A 15413-nucleotide genomic window follows, 5' to 3' on the forward strand; every position below is an offset into this window, starting at 1 on the left:
CTACAAAATTTGCCTATTTAAAAATCTTTAAAAATTAGTTTCTACAGGTATACACAGGGAATACAAATGCAAAAAAAACCCAAAGACACACCAAACCAATGTTTTTACGGTAATTCTTAGCAGCACTGTATGAGTTACTTATATGGAAGACATTCATATATTACTACCAAAATAACCTGACATATTGAGGGGAGAGTAAAAGAAAATGAGAATCAGCTGTGGCTATCTTATCAGCAGAAAAGTTTTATTCCTTTTGAGGACAAACAATTAAACCACATCCAAGGTCTTAACTTACAGACAGAAACCAAAGTAGCCATTTAAAGTGTTAGATATCGGATACAAGACATATACTGGGGAGAATGCTTCGCCATCTGAAGCTCACACCACAATGGCCCAGTGGACAGCTGTGCACTCTGCTTGTGCTTAAGTGCCTGGGTGTGGCTGAGGGGAAGGCGTGTCTGCAGAACAGAAGAACAGCTGTGTTTCACAAGTACTGAAGCATTTTAGACTGCATGGGGGGGTATATATTTTCATGTTGAAGGGAAGAGGGGAAATCAGCAAAGTCCCTCCCACAGAGCATTAGGCTGCCTTGCAGAGAGCCACCGCAGAGAAGCGGACTTCTCCTTGCTCACGCTCGGTGAATTCTCTGCAGACCTTGGCAGCATCCTGGAAAAGAGAAATGTCATTAAAATCCAAACAGCAAGAGCTCAAAATGAAAGTCACATAGGGAAAGGCTCCAAGGTCTATTAATGCTCAAAGTTCACCCTCATCAACTTTAATTCCATCATTAATTTGAAAACCAGGGCTTAAAGCAAAAAATCAGGTGATGGGAAAGACACGGTTACATCATGGATTTGACTTATCACTTCCACCAAATGGTTTTGTGCTTCTCTCACCTTGTACCTGGTTTTGGAAAAGTTTAAAAAAAAAAAAAAAAACCAACAACAAAAACACAACTATTAACGTTATTTTCCTCAAATCTAAAGATTGGAAATTGATCTTTCTTCCATAAGGTGGCATAAGTTTAAAGTTGTAACTCAGAAATTCCTGGAATAAAGAAAATTGTCTTCCAAGTAAACATTTTAAAAAACAGCCTTAACGTTTACCTGGTATTCTAGGTACAGACAAACAATGGAACCTTAGAGATTGATGGTGAAGTGACATGTGTTACTACTTCTAAGATCTAGATGACAAAGACTGGTAACAAAACTGATCCCTGTGTTATTTACCAACTTCTAGGATATAATTGTTTTGGGATCAAAAATATTACTCTGTTCAATCTATAAAAAAGCCCAGTGGAAAGACAACCCTGTAAACCATAGTATAAGACCCTGAAGGAGAAAAGGAATGCTCTATGATACAGAATGGTAACGAAACATCACTCCTAAAATTTAGAAATCACCAACTCAATGAATTTGGGCCAGACATGGCTCAGGCCTGCAATCTCAGCACTTTGGGAAGCTGAGGCAGCGGATGGCTTGAGCTCAGGAGTTCAAGACCAGCCTGGGCAACATCTCTACTAAAAATTTAAAAATTAGTTGGGCATGCTGGTGTGCACTTCTAGTCCTGGCTACTCAGAAGACTTAGGTGGGAGGATTGCTTGAGCAAGGACTTCAAGGCTACAGTAAGCCATGATTGCACCACTGCACTCCAACCTGAATGACACAGCAAGACCCTTTCTCAAAAAAAGCAACCAAAGAGTATCTGGATTGACATCAACATTTTATCCTCTACCAAGTTTAATATATCAATATTCCAGACCTGTCTTCCCTGAATTGACCTTACTATAGGACATACAATATTGATTTCACTATTAAAGCTGTATCTTTAAAGAGAATAACCATCTTTTACAGAGCTAATGTGCAGGAATCTAATTCATTCAAGTTTAGGATATTTGGGTTAAGTGCATGTATCTTCTCACCAGTTTAATAATTTAGTGTGACGTTTAGACAACCTAAAACATCCTTAACCATATAGAACCAGCCTTACTTAGGGTAAGAATTTTAACTAAAATGCTGGTTTAATTTAGAAACTCTTTTAATTTTAAATAAGGTTCTAATTAGAAAAGTTAAAAAAAGTTTTAGCCGGTTACCGTGGCTCACGCCTATAATCCCAGCACTCCAGGAAGCTGAGGCAGGAAGATCACTTGAGCCCAAGAGTTAAAGACCAGCCTGGGCAACATAATGAGTCCCTCCCCGCCCCATCTCTATACAAAAATTTTACCTTCCCCCACACCTTATAAATTCTACTCATGTGACACTTGTATCCTATGTGGGGCACATTTTTATGGTATTAGTGCAGTGTTACATGAGTTAGCATGCACCTTAAAAGCTTTACTAGGAAGGACCAGGGTCTCTTTCCTCCAAATGGATCAAAGACCAGAAATTCTGCCTGTTTTCTTATTCTCACCAAGTAAATTCTGACTCTCTCATGAAACCCCTCCATCCCATCCTGGCTCTCCAGGTCTATTCTTCATTCCATATTACTATTCCCACATACCTCTTGAATACCAAGAATTAGCTTTAACTGATCTCAGGTGTGTCTGACAGATGAGCGAAATCAACCCTCCCTATTAAGAGTGGCATAATGTGGTCCACTAGCATCTTGGGGCTATCAGGTCTGTGAAGTTCCAAAGAGAGGTCTTTTCTAAAGAAAGGTCATATTGGTATTGTACAATGGCTAAAAGCACAGACTCCAGATGCGGACTAAGTTTTCTTTTTTTCTTCTGAGACAGAGTCTTGCTCTGTTGCCCAGACTGGAGTACAGTTGTGCAATCTCAGCTCACTGCAACCTCCGCCTCCCAGGTAACAAGCAATTCTTGTGCCTCAGCCTCCCAAGCAGCTCGGACTACAGGCATGCACCACCAGGCCTGGCTAATTTTTGTATTTTTAGTAGAGACGGGGTTTCACCATTTTGCCCAAGCTGGTCTTGAACTGCTGAGCTCAAGCAATCCTCCCGCGCTGGCCTCCCAAAGTGCTGGGATTATAGGCATGAGCCACCGCGCCTTGCCAGACTGTCTAGGTTTGAACCACAGTTTGCCATGTAAGTCCCTGACCTCAGGCCTTCAACTCTTGAGTTTTCTCAGCTCTGAAATGGGGATACCTACCTCACTGTGTCATTAAAGGATTTCTATAAAAGACATACATCACCTAGAAGAGCACCTAAGAACAGGGGTCAGTAAACTGCAGCATGTGGACCCAATCCAGCCTGTGCTGGTGGAAAACAGCTACATACATTCATTTAGACAGTGTCTATGGGCTGCTGAGTTGTAACAGCAGAACTGAATACTTGCAACGGAGCCATATGCCATACAAAGCCTAAAATATTTTGTTTGGCTCTTTATAGAAAATGCTTGCTGAGTCCTGGTCTGCACACTTTAAGTTCTGCAAAGATTTGATACTATTACTACTCAAATTTAGTTATATCTTAACAGCAGTTTGTATATTTTTCTTCAGCACAGCAAGCTAAAAACAGTATTTTGTATATCATAATTAAGCAATTTTCCTTTATAATAGCAAATTGATTCAACTCGGGACTCATTTTTTAGTGAAGAGGCCTAGAGTTGTCTACCAACCTTTGTCCAGAATCACTTTTCTGTCCAGGATGGTTACAAAGTGATCCTGGATATTAACAGTTTTTGTCAGGTAGATTTTAAATCTGCTTCTTTTGTTCTTTTAACAGGCCATGTGGGAAGGAAAAACTCCTAAATTTAACCACCTAACTAGAATCTATAGTACACTACACCTCCAAGACTGACCCAAATCCAGTTGTATTAGAGGGATTATGAAAGGCTGCTGTTACATGAGTCTTTGGCTATGATGTAATCTGATGAGAGGACAATGGTCACCCTAATCCCACCAGGAAGCAAAGCAACAGCTTTCAGGCTAATTCTAACTGTGGACTAAAGACAGCACATGAAACAGATTACTCAGGGTGTCTCTGAAGCCCTGTTTAAAACCACTCGCAATAAAATAAGGTAGATAGAATTACTAAGATGATCTTGCCGCCCTAAAGACTGCTATTAACCCAGGCAACTGATGCTGGCTGTACTGGAAGAGTGTCAGCACTTTAGAATAGAATATTTGGCCAAAGAATTGTGGGGCCCATTAAGAAGGGATGCATTCCAAAGATGACCTTCAGCAGGGTGTCCTCTGAACTGGCACCATGGTTCACCGGAAAAGGCATTCGTCCATCTGTAACAAAGAAGCCAGGCACGTCAATTTTCTCTGCATGTTTTCTGGCTACCGTGCTTACCTAGCCCAGATGGAAGTTTTAGATTCTTCCAAAAACCACTGCCAAACCCACAAAAGGAAGCCTGGTTATAAAGCAACAGGCTGCAAATGAGGTTCAAGTGTCCCTGGGCATCCATTCCAGGCAATTCTAGTCTACAATTAACAAGATTGCACAAGCTCAAGTCAGCTACCCTAACAGAGAGGCCTGTGCCCCAACTCTTGGAAAGGGCCACAGAGCAAAAGTCAGACACAGTCTCGGGGGTATAGGAAAGATGGAGGCAAGAGGAGGAGACACCTGAGATTTTATCTGCCCTCCAATGACTGTAGATTGCCTTCACTATTCCTTTGCCTTTATAAGCCTGTAGGTGGTATCTTGGCTTGAGACAACACAGTTACAAGTCTTTCTCCATTAATACAAAAGGAATGAATCTTACAAGGTGGGTTGTCTTTCTTGATGCTACAAACTAGTTAATAGAAATTATTCCAATATGTCCAGATTCTTTTTAGACAAGTAAGGTCATATTCAGGCACTGATCCTTTTTCAGACGTATTCTTTGCCCAGAAAGGATGATACTAGGGGATGCTAGTCAGTTGCCTGAGGAAGTTGCTCTGGGGATAATAAGAGGTTAAGTGCTCTCGTGAGAATACTTTGTTATTGTGACTTTATAAACAATGATATGCCAAGTGCCATAAAGTCATACAACAATATATCAAGAGAAATTCAGTCTGAAAGAATGCATGAAACTACACTGGGTTCCAAAAATGGAGTGAAACATACCAAGTTCATAGAGGTGGCCATCCACGTTGTTAAACAGAATAAAATGGAAATTCACCTTGTCATCTACCTAAAGAAAGTGAAGAAATTTTTGAAAATGAGCGTAAGCTGAACTTATTTTAAAAATTATCTTGCAATTCAAGTGAAATATGCTTGAATGACTTGCTTTTTAAAAATTATAGCTAATATTTAATGTATGTCTTACATTAGGCCCTATTCTAAGCCCATTAAGGTAAATATACTGTTAACTGTCAGAACAACTCTAAGAGGATGCTATTACTACAGGATTTTTACTGAGGAGAAAATTGAGGTTTAGAGAGGCTAAGTATCTCAACCAAGGTCAATGCTAGAAAATGGCACAGCCAGTTGTAGTTATAAAGACACTGAGATCTGGTTGGGCACGGTGGCTCACGCCTGTAATACTAGCGCGTGGGAGGGTGAGGCAGGCAGATCACTTGAGCTCACAAGAGTTCAAGACCAGCCTGAACAACATGGTAAAACCCCATCTCTACAAAAAATATAAAAATTAGTAGGCGTGGTGGTGTGTACTTGTAATCCCAGCTACTCGGGAGGCTGAGGTGAGAGAACTGTTGCAGTGAGCCAAGATCACACCACTGCATTCCAGCCTGGGAAATGGAGCCTGACCTTGACAAAAAAATAAAAGTTTTTTGTTTTTTTTTTAAAAGGACACTGAGATCTGACTTAAATTTAGCAGCTGACTCAGAGGTTCTCATCAGATTATGGTATATTCAAGCCTTCCAGAACTTGTCCTTCGTTGTGTGTTTCATTCTCCCCAACAGCCTGTGAAGATTATTTGAAATGCTCACTTACTAGGAGAGGTGTACACTCTATAAGGCCTCATTTGTTTCTGTTTTTGAGACAGTCACCCAAGCCAGAGTGCAGTGGCATGGTCTCAGCTCACTGCAACCTCTGCCTCCAGGGCTCAAGCAATTCTCCCACCTCAGCCTCCCGAGTGGCTGGGACTACAGGCCTCGCTACTCTTTGTATTTTTTGTAGAGACGGGGTTTCACCATGTTGGCCAGGCTGGTCTCAAACTCCTGGGCTCAAGTGATTCACCCTCCTCGGCCTCTCCAATTGTTGGGATTACAGGTATGAGCCACTATGCCTGGCCTATAAGACTCATTTGGATCTAAACAAAATACTGTCAGTTTGAATTTACTCAAGATTTCAACGGCAATACAGTTTCTGAAGAGGCTTTTTTATGAACAGGTCTAGTCAAAGCATTATTTGGGTAGAACTTTCTGGTATCATTTGGCCTTGGGTGGATAACATTTGCTGTGTTCCAGTAAGAGATTCCTGCACAATTTCAGTGGAAACATAGACGGCACCCAGGCAGCCTGGCTCCGATTTGTATTTGCATTTACCCGACATTGGCCTTCCTGTGCCACAGCATCATGGGCTGCCTGTATGGCCTGCGGAAAAAAAGAAAATAATTAGCACAAAAATCTCGAGTTATTTAAAGGCAATGCTCTCAAAGTTCTCTTACCTCATTCTTTTCAAAGCATTTTGCTCTGTCTTCAGGGGACATTTTCTCTGTTTCAGAAAGAAACTGTTTCAGAACTGATCCATCCTCTTAAAAAAAAAAATGGATATGTTAGTATAGATAAAATAATACAAGTGGGTACATATTTATTGTTGACTTAAGCCTTTGCTGAACATGCTGAGCAACCTGAATCTTTAATACTACCTCCAGGGTTGTGGATGAGCTGTACCTTTTCCCCCAGCCTCTTTTTCTAACCCCTCTCTATTCACTGCTTTCAAGCCAGAGAGGTCTCTCTGCTCTCCCAATATGCCAAGCTCTTTCTTGCCTCTGTTCCCTTCTACCCTGGACCCCTTTTTTCCCTCCCACCTCACTCATCTCTCAAATCTCCTGTCACTTTTTCACAGCAATTCTTAATTTGTAAAACGTATTTGAGATTTCTAGCACCATAAAAGCTGGGGCTGCCTTGTTTACCTGCTCTATCTACAGCATCTAGGAATGTACAGTTAACATCTATTATATACATGACGCTATAATCATGTTCTAATAAAAATGGTTCCCAAACCAAGATTATTTTAGGGTAGAAAATTCAGCCTTAGTAATTCGGTTATTCGGATAGAAAATAAAGATCTTGAATAGAAATGTAAAGAAACAAAATAGTCCAGCATAGAGACATCTGACTGGCTAACCACTGACATAAGCATTTTGTTAATGCTCAGTGTGGATAAGCCTAAGAGACACTAATTACAAACCTATAGCAAGAACAACGTATATTTCAAAAGACCTCAATATGAACGTTCAGCTCTAAAATTTGTGAAATGGGACCATTTCAAAATTTGGCAGTGCTAGGAATCCTTTCTGAGGAGGACTGTGAGTCAGATTAAGCGTCTGACACCTCATTACAAAATGGTTTCAAAAGGTACAGCATCTCTGACCTCAGGAACACAGCTGTTTCTGAACTCCACGTTTCAAGTTCAAGCTTAGGATGACTGGCCTCAAAACCCACACCTACCAAATCCCAGTTTATCTTGATTATTGGCCACTGCGTGAATAAGTCCGATGGTGCCACAGGAATTCCCAATGGTCTGCTTCATGAAGTACACTTTAGGACTAACTTCTTGTCCCTTCAGCTCTTCAATCTGTTTTTTCCTGAAGTTCTCATGCTGCGAATGTGAAAAGCGTTTTTACATCTCAGAATGAAAGTGCAAAAAACAGATGGCAGCACAGTGATTTCTACCACCTAAATGGAAACACCAGTGGGATGTGTGACCAGGAGCCCTGGTTCTAGATGTTGGCTGACTCCCAGAGAAGGGCCTGTCTGTCTGCCTCCCACACCACCCACGCCAGCCAGTGGGACTCTGAGAGGTTCGGAGACTCCACCCGGGTGCTGCAGTGCAGTGACTGCCTTGGATACTGCCAAAGGCTATGTCTAGACACCACTGCAACCTTTCAGCCCAAAATGTGTCATGAAGTCAGAAAGCAAAGAAACCAGTTCATTATTTTCTCCCTTTAACACTTAACAACTATTTCACATAGGCATCCTAAATCAAGTTCAGTCAATTGAATGCCCAACAAGAGCACCAGCTGGTTTACATTTCATTATTCTTTAAGGTTCTACTTCTACTCAGCTCAAGTATACTTCGCTTCAAAAACAAAAACGGCCTTAACTGCTGAAAAGAGTAAGTGAAAGAAATTAACCATTACCTCCGCCCTCTTTTTAAGGAAGGAAAGACAACTGGTCCAGGGTATTGGGCTGTGATTTTACAAGAGGAAGATGTGACACTAGCCTGTCCTTGCCAGCTAAACAGTTTACTTTGAGGACAGACTGGCAATTTGAGGAGGAGGACAGAGACTGGTAAATGAATGGGACCAGGAAACGGATTTCCTCAAAGCATCTGCTAGCTTTTTTTTTTTTTTTCTTGAGACAGAGTCTCGCTCTGTCGCCCAGGCTGGAGTGCAGTGGTGTGATCTTGGCTCACTGCAAGCTCCGCCTCCTGGGTTCACGCCATTCTCCTGCCTCAGCCTCCGGAGTAGCTGGGACTACAGGCACCCGCCACCGCGCCCAGCTAATTTTTTGTATTTTTAGTAGAGACGGGGTTTCACCATGGTCTCGATCTCCTGACCTCGTGATCCACCCGCCTCGGCCTTCCAAAGTGCTAGGATTACAGGCGTGAGCCACCGCGCCCGGCCTGCAATCTGCTAGCTTTTTGTACAGTAATTTAGTAAGCCTATCTGGACTTTTCACTAACTAGCTTTAAAGACCTTAGAAGTTATGATTTCTTGGGCCAGGGTCAGTGGCTTGCGCCTATAATCCCAGCTACTAGGGAGGCTGAGGCAGGAGGATCACTTGAGCTCAGGAGTTTGAGACCTTGTCTCTAAAAAATAAAAATATAATAAGTTAGGACTTCCCAGTTAAAGAGTAGGGTACTAACACTATAGAAACACTGATTTCCCATAACGAGCAAAACCAGACAGGCCATCAGAAACATATTTCCAATTCTAGTAGCTTTGCATTTCTGTACATGAACTGAAGTTTAAGCTTGCTCTCTGGTACTAACAGAAGAGTAAGATCTCTTACCCCAGAAGATCAACTTAAACTCCAACTAGCAGAACTTTTTCGCTTCTATCTAACTGGATCCTCAGTTTAGTATTTATTGACCAGTAAGAGTTTTTCATTTTCTAGGCTAATTAGATGAAATGTTAAAATGGGATAGCACCATCCTTTAGGGCTGCTTGAGCTCTTCCATGGAAATCGTTCTGTAAATAGTTTACTAGCACTTAATGTTTCAGATGTGGTCCATGTAGGGGGTCATAACATTCCCTTAGTCAAAAATTAAATGCCTTCCAAATTAACATTAGCATCTTTGGAGTCGACCTATAAAACCTCAACTTTTCTTTCAATCGGCTTCAGTGTTTTGTCCAGTAGGCGTTCTGTGTAGCAGAATAGGCGCTCGATCAATCTAATAGGTTGAATTGAAACTAAAGGACAAAGTATCGAGCTCTTTCAAACATAACACAAACTAGAATGTTCTCTAAAACAAGATCCAGCAAAACGAGAACCGTCAGCTTTTAAAGGCAAACATGCTGCACCACTGCCTCCCAGAGGCCCTGCCTCTGAATGCTGCTCAAAACCTCCGAGTCATCATGGTTGCTCTAATAAAAAACCTCTGTGTGATGCTCAACTGGAGACAGGAGACTGATCTGGTCAACCAGGAAGCTAATTCGACCTCCAACAATTTGGCAGCTCCCTTTTAGCCCAAGTAAAAGACTTTAGCAATAAAAACATGTCAGTGAGATCATCTTATTAGCTGTAATAAGTGTTTTTACCCACAATACTTAGCTTATTTACTAGGAGGAAGGCTTGGAACTTCCCACACTCTTGATTTTGGCTAGAGATGCTTCCAGAACACCTAGCCTTAGGACGGTGCTTCAGTTAACCTCACTCTTTAGAGTGATGCCCCAGGTTTTTCTAAAGCTAATTTCAGTCACTCCCACATCAGTAGTCAAGTGACAGCAATAGGAGATAAGACAATGCCATGCGCTAATGACCGGGATTCCATACATCACAAGACAGCAAATATCCTAGCTATCCTTTAAAAAAAAAAAAAAAAAAAAATCTGACGCTGTCTTTGAGATACATCTATCCATGCACACTTGTAGGAGGAAAATCATTTCAAGGGAAATGCAAAGGCGCTTTCAAAACTGAGCTAATAACCCCCTATTTCAGTTAGCTACAAGGTCAGAGATGAACGAGGATAAGTGAAGAGGAAGGAGGTTCCCACACAGAAACCATACACAAATGATTAAGCTTTAAGAAATACATTCAAGAGGCTAAAAACCAAGTGTGCAAGTGGTGGGAGTGGAGAAGTGAGAAGAATCCCTTAAGACCATCAGAAACCCAGGCAATGGAGGCGGAGAATTAGCGAACCTAATTGTTTCCCTGCGATTTAGGTCAGCCCTTCCCCCTCCATTCTACAGCTAGGTGGGAGTCTGAGAAGCAAACAATGAGTTGACAGGTTATAGCCCTTAAAGGGAAACCAGCAGCCATTCCCCGGAACTGGAGGCTCGAAAAAGCCCAAGTTCGAGGTAACTCATGAGTAGGATGAATGATTTCCCTGGATAATGGGATCGATGGAACTGAGATACTGCCTCTCTTCCAAATTTAAGGCAATTGTGGACGGATGGGCAAGAGGGCCATAGGCACCGCTGGAATAGGAGCCCAGGGAGTAGGTACCACGAAAATGCAGGCTCCTCCCTTCCTTGGAGGCGCGCCCCGCATCACCTACAGGGGAGGGGGCGGGGCGGGGAGCCCCAGACGCCTCAAGTTGGGGAGCGGCGTGCACTGCTGGGGGCCCGCGCATCCTGGGCCCCACGCCCTACCTGGGCCGTGAGGGGAAACAGCAGCAGCAGCGCGCAGGCAGGCGCTGGCACCGAGCCCAGAGACTCCTCTTCCAGCCCCAGCACGTCCACGAAGCGCCACTGGCCGGCGACCCCCAGCCGGGTCAGCACCTGCGGAGAGGAGACAAGGCGGCCAGGCGCACGGGGACACGCGGGTCGCGGGCACCTGCCAGGGGGCGGGGCCAGGAAGCGCGCGCCCTCCGCGCCCGCACCCGAGCCTGGGAGGAGCCCCAGTCCCGCCCTGCCACCCCCACCCGGGCCGGCGCAATGACACAGCACAAAGCGCGGCCCACACGTGGCGCCCGCGAAGCCCGTGCAGCAGAGTCTGTGCTGCCCGCGCCACGCCCTCGGGAGCTCCGCCCGGCGCTCGCTTGCCACGGGGCGCAGCCCCCTCCGTCTCCCCGTGACCGGTTTCGTAGAGTCACCCGCTAAATGCAGGGGCCCAGGAAGGGCGCCCAGCCCACGCCCCAGCCCGGCCGTCTCCGGTGCGCGCAGCGGGCGGCCTTGGTCCCTGCCAGCAGCCGGAGCCGGTGGGCGCCCCCGCCTCGGCGCTCGCGGGGGAGGGGGCCAGAGACGGCGCGAGACGCCACTCACTTTGTTCAGCATCTGAAAGGCAAATGCAAAGAAAAAAGCAAAACAGAACCGGTCGGCGACTCGGCTCCCTCTCCCTCGGCCTCGCGCCCTCGGGGCAGCGGTGCACCTGGCGCTCACCTCGGGGTTGATCTCCATCGGCTTGAGCTGCATCTTCGCGGAGCGCCAGGCAGAAATAGCTCAGGGAAGACGAAAAACAGCTAGCGGAGCCGCCCAGGCTGCAGCTATAAAGCGCCGGCCAGACGCACTGTGAGGCCTGCGCAGGGGGAGCAGGGGCAGAACCAAGCGAGGGGGAAACGGCCGGTCGCGGCCAGATGGGTACGAACCCCCCGTGCGCAGCGCGGAGTGGTACGGCCGGGCCCCCAAACCTTGCAGTCTCACTCGCCGGTGAGATAATCTGGTGGTTGTGGAGACGGGATTTGTTGGTGGGTGTTCCTTGAGTGTATGGAGCAGTCCTTTTGATGGAGTCTTTAATTTTGGGCGAAGTTTCTGGAAACCCATCCTTTCACCATCCCAATTACTCTAAAGCTCGGGTCTCTGAAGCATTTGAGAAAAAGCACAAATTCAACAGGTATATATTTAATATGAATGAATGTGAATGTGTGCCCCCCGCCCCAAATCTCTCAGCAGTTTGCGTTTAACCTTAGACAATTCCTCCTCCATGTTAAGTCAGACCAGTACCGAGGTTCGTTTTTAAGTGACTACCTAGAATAAAACAGAATCTGGTAGATAACAGATGTTGCATTAGGAATGCTGATGTAATGTGACTCCCGGGGAAGAAATGGTTGGTCCTGGGAGAGCAGTAGAAAGCTGGGGGATGTGAGGGTAATACAAGACACAAAGAAGGCAGGCGATTGGAGACTTTAGAAAACAGATCCAGGGAAAAGATGGATATGATTTTGAGCGAGAGGCTGTAAAAGGAAAAGCATTTTTAAAAGAATAGGAAGCTTTGAAAAATAAAATGTCTGAGTTCACCGCAGAATACTCCCAATGAAGAAGAAAGGGAATGGCAACCAAGGAAACCACTGTTCTCTAATGATCTCAGGTGATCTCTAATGATCTCCAATCAAAAGATGGAGAGAGAAAGCATATGCTGAAGAATGAATTTTAAAAGGGACCAAAATCTATAAGAATTGTGCCAGGAAAGCTAAGCTGCAGAGCAAAGTGGGCTTGCAGAAATACTTAGGTAGCGAAGGAAGCAAGAAGGTTGAGTATTTTTAAAAAATAGGCTCCGAAGAGAATAATGACGATGGTAAAAGAATAGACCTTCTATTTAGGAAGTTGAGGTTAACAGATGACAGAAGGAAGGGAGGGAATCAACATTTTTTGAGTTATTGTTTTTGGGGATCCTTTGCATGTGTCGTCTCATTTAATCCTTAGAGGAGCCCGTGAAGAGACTCATATTAGTGCAATTTTACAGGTCAGAATCCCAGGCCTAGAGAAGTTAATTTGCTTACGGTCACAATTGAAAAGTAAAACTGAGAAATAAACCCTGCTAAACTGGGCTCTAAGAGCCCATTCTTTATCTAAGATTCCACAACATTCTACTTCTATTTTCTTTCCATTTTTGCCATTAGAAAATGACCTTCACACACAAAAATGAGAGAGAAAAAAAAATTAGAGGAGCTTAATGGGTGAATCTTATGGTATGTAAATTTTCCCTCAATAAGGTTCTTAAAGAAAGAGGTGAAGGTCAGGACAAGTGACTAGGTTATATTGAATGTGTTCTTGCCTTTAGACAAAGACAAATTACATTTCCAATTTACTTCATTTATTCATTCACTCAATAAATATTAAGAACCTACTGTGTGCTGGGTGCCGGGCTTGGAAAGTTTGGAATTAGGGATACAAAGATGAACACAATAAACATGGAAGTTTCCCTCATGCCGTTTTGTTTGTTTGTTGTTGTTTTTTTTATTTTTTTGAGACGGAGTCTCGCTCTGTCGCCCAGGCTGGAGTGCAGTGGCGCGATCTCGGCTCACTGCAAGCTCCGCCTCCCTGGTTCACGCCATTCTTCTGCCTCAGCCTCCCCAGTAGCTGGGATTACAGGCGCCCACCACCACGCCCGGCTAATTTTTTGTTGTTGTTATTTTTAGTAGAGACGGGGTTTCACCGTGTTAGCCAGGATGGTCTCGATCTCCTGAGCTCGTGATCCGCCCCCTCGGCCTCCCAAAGTGCTGGGATTACAGGCGTGAGGCACCGCGCCCAGCCCCCTCATGCCGTTTTTATCAGTCATAAGAGTTGTATGAAAGGCAGCAGAGATGAGGACCACCTAACCTAGTGGAGGGGACCAGGAAGGCGTCCTGAAGGAAGTGACATTTAAGCTAAGGGCTGATGGGCAAGCAGAAGTTAGCAGTTATAAGTGATTGCCAAAATAACTAATAAAAGCAGTCATGAAATCACTGTCAAATATTTGTTGAAGGCATTAATTCATATATATATATACACACACATATATATATATACACACATATATATATACACACATATATATATATATATATATGGCCTACTGTGTGCCAGGAAGCATCAGAGCAGTGAATAAAACAACTCCCTGCTTACAAAGAGATGCCAGAGAGTGGATATGAACAAACCTAAGCCTAATCTTTTTTTTAAAAAAAAAAAAAAAAAAAAGGCCGGGCACGGTGGCTCACGCTTGTAATCCCAGCACTTTGGGAGGCCGAGGTGGGCGGATCACGAGGTCAGGAGATCGAGACCACGGTGAAACCCCGTCTCTACTAAAAATACAAAAAATTAGCCAGGCGTGGTGGCGGGCGCCTGTAGTCCCAGCTACTCGGAGAGGCTGAGGCAGGAGAATGGCGTGAACCCGGGAGGCGGAGCTTGCGGTGAGCCGAGATTGAGCCACTGCACTCCAGCCTGGGTGAAAAAGCGAGAATCCGTCTCAAAAAAAAAAAAGAAGAAGAAAAAGTAGGGGGTGATTGGGAATATACTGCTGAAACTGCAGGCCAGAAGAGTTTATATCAGTCGTTAGCCAAATGTTAGGACTCATAATTTTTTTACTTTTAGAAACAGTAAGATGGATGCATTTAGAACAAGTTATGCCAGCCAGAACTTATCTTCTTTTCTTGGGGGGTTATTAACTGGATAGACAGGTAGAACACTGTCATTGCATTTCTTATGCTGCCAGGGTTGGCATTGGTTGATACCACAGTTGAGGTGGTTTTATAGCTTATTTAATTGATTCTACCTTAAAAAAAAAAGTGGTACTCAGTGGAGTTACCTCAACCTGTAGCCACCTGACAATGGTTTTAACCTTGTCTGGTGCCATTTTATTACAGCAGAGAGAGTTCACACATACAAGCAAGAATAAGCAGTCTAAATGGCAGTCTAAATGACAGAATTGTTAGCCAGGTGTGGTAGTGTGTACCTGTAGTCCCAGCTACTTGGAGGCCGAAGTGGGAGGATTGCTTGAGCCCAGGAGTTCGAGGCTACAGTGAGCTGTGATGGCATGACTGCACTCCAACCTGGGCAACAGAGTGAGACCCCATCTCTTAAAATAAATAAATACATAATAAATGGCAGAATTTTTGGATTAAAAATAAGTTTAAAATAAAATGATGAAATTTAATAGGGATTTAGGTGACGATTACACAAACCTGTGAATATACTAAAAAACTTTGGTTCAGGTATCACAATAAAGCTATTAAAAATGTAACAGGAGTATGTGTAAAGCTCTATATTATAGTAACAGTTGTCAGTTATCGCAATACAGTTAATCTTTATATTAACTGTTTTCTTGATGCTATGATTGCAAAAGTATGAAATAATTTGGAAAATATCAAGTGAAAACATCACAATAGTTTGATTATAACCATTTAAAAATAAATACACAGAGATCAGAAGGAAAAGCATTTTTTAAAAAATCATTTAAAGATGCATTAATGAGTTAGACCTG

The 15413-nt window shown here is 43.7% G+C and overlaps 1 protein-coding gene and 1 long non-coding RNA gene across 3 annotated transcripts in view; one reads left to right on the top strand and one right to left on the bottom strand.

The window, feature by feature from the left end:
* Positions 1–223: 223 nt before the first annotated feature.
* On the bottom strand, positions 224–11789 carry UCHL1 (ubiquitin C-terminal hydrolase L1). 2 transcript variants are annotated; one of them, XM_003258621.3, is made up of 9 exons: positions 11618–11789; positions 11501–11512; positions 10889–11017; positions 7521–7671; positions 6515–6600; positions 6393–6440; positions 5011–5077; positions 4135–4193; positions 224–666 (listed from the first exon to the last, which is right to left on the bottom strand). In XM_003258621.3, exons 1-9 carry the CDS (start codon positions 11648–11650, stop codon positions 580–582), a joined length of 672 nt encoding a protein of 223 aa, XP_003258669.1. In that variant the 5' UTR covers positions 11651–11789; the 3' UTR covers positions 224–579. The 2 variants fall into 2 exon arrangements, with proteins under 2 accessions (XP_003258669.1, XP_012355206.1); XM_012499752.2 differs by having other exon boundaries at positions 10889–11512; positions 11618–11747.
* A 110-nt stretch (positions 11790–11899) lies between these two features.
* The window catches only part of LOC105738292, a 38828-nt gene continuing 35314 nt past the window's right edge, over positions 11900–15413 (top strand). Inside the window, exon 1 of the long non-coding RNA XR_001114077.1 lies at positions 11900–12068. This is a non-coding gene — a long non-coding RNA (uncharacterized LOC105738292). The remainder of the gene's footprint in view (positions 12069–15413) is intronic.

The sequence above is a fragment of the Nomascus leucogenys genome, chromosome 20, assembly GCF_006542625.1.
Source record: "Nomascus leucogenys isolate Asia chromosome 20, Asia_NLE_v1, whole genome shotgun sequence".
Lineage (NCBI taxonomy): Eukaryota > Metazoa > Chordata > Mammalia > Primates > Hylobatidae > Nomascus > Nomascus leucogenys.

Coding starts and splice junctions, on each gene's coding strand:
- UCHL1 (XM_012499752.2), bottom strand. CDS start 11,650: ATGCAGCTCAAGCCGATGGAGATCAACCCCGAG. Junction 6,601..7,520: donor TCAAGATAAACTGGGATTTG/GTAGGTGTGGGT, acceptor TTTTTTTTTAAG/AGGATGGATCAGTTCTGAAA. Junction 5,078..6,392: donor CACAGGAAGGCCAATGTCGG/GTAAATGCAAAT, acceptor CACTTTCTTTAG/GTAGATGACAAGGTGAATTT.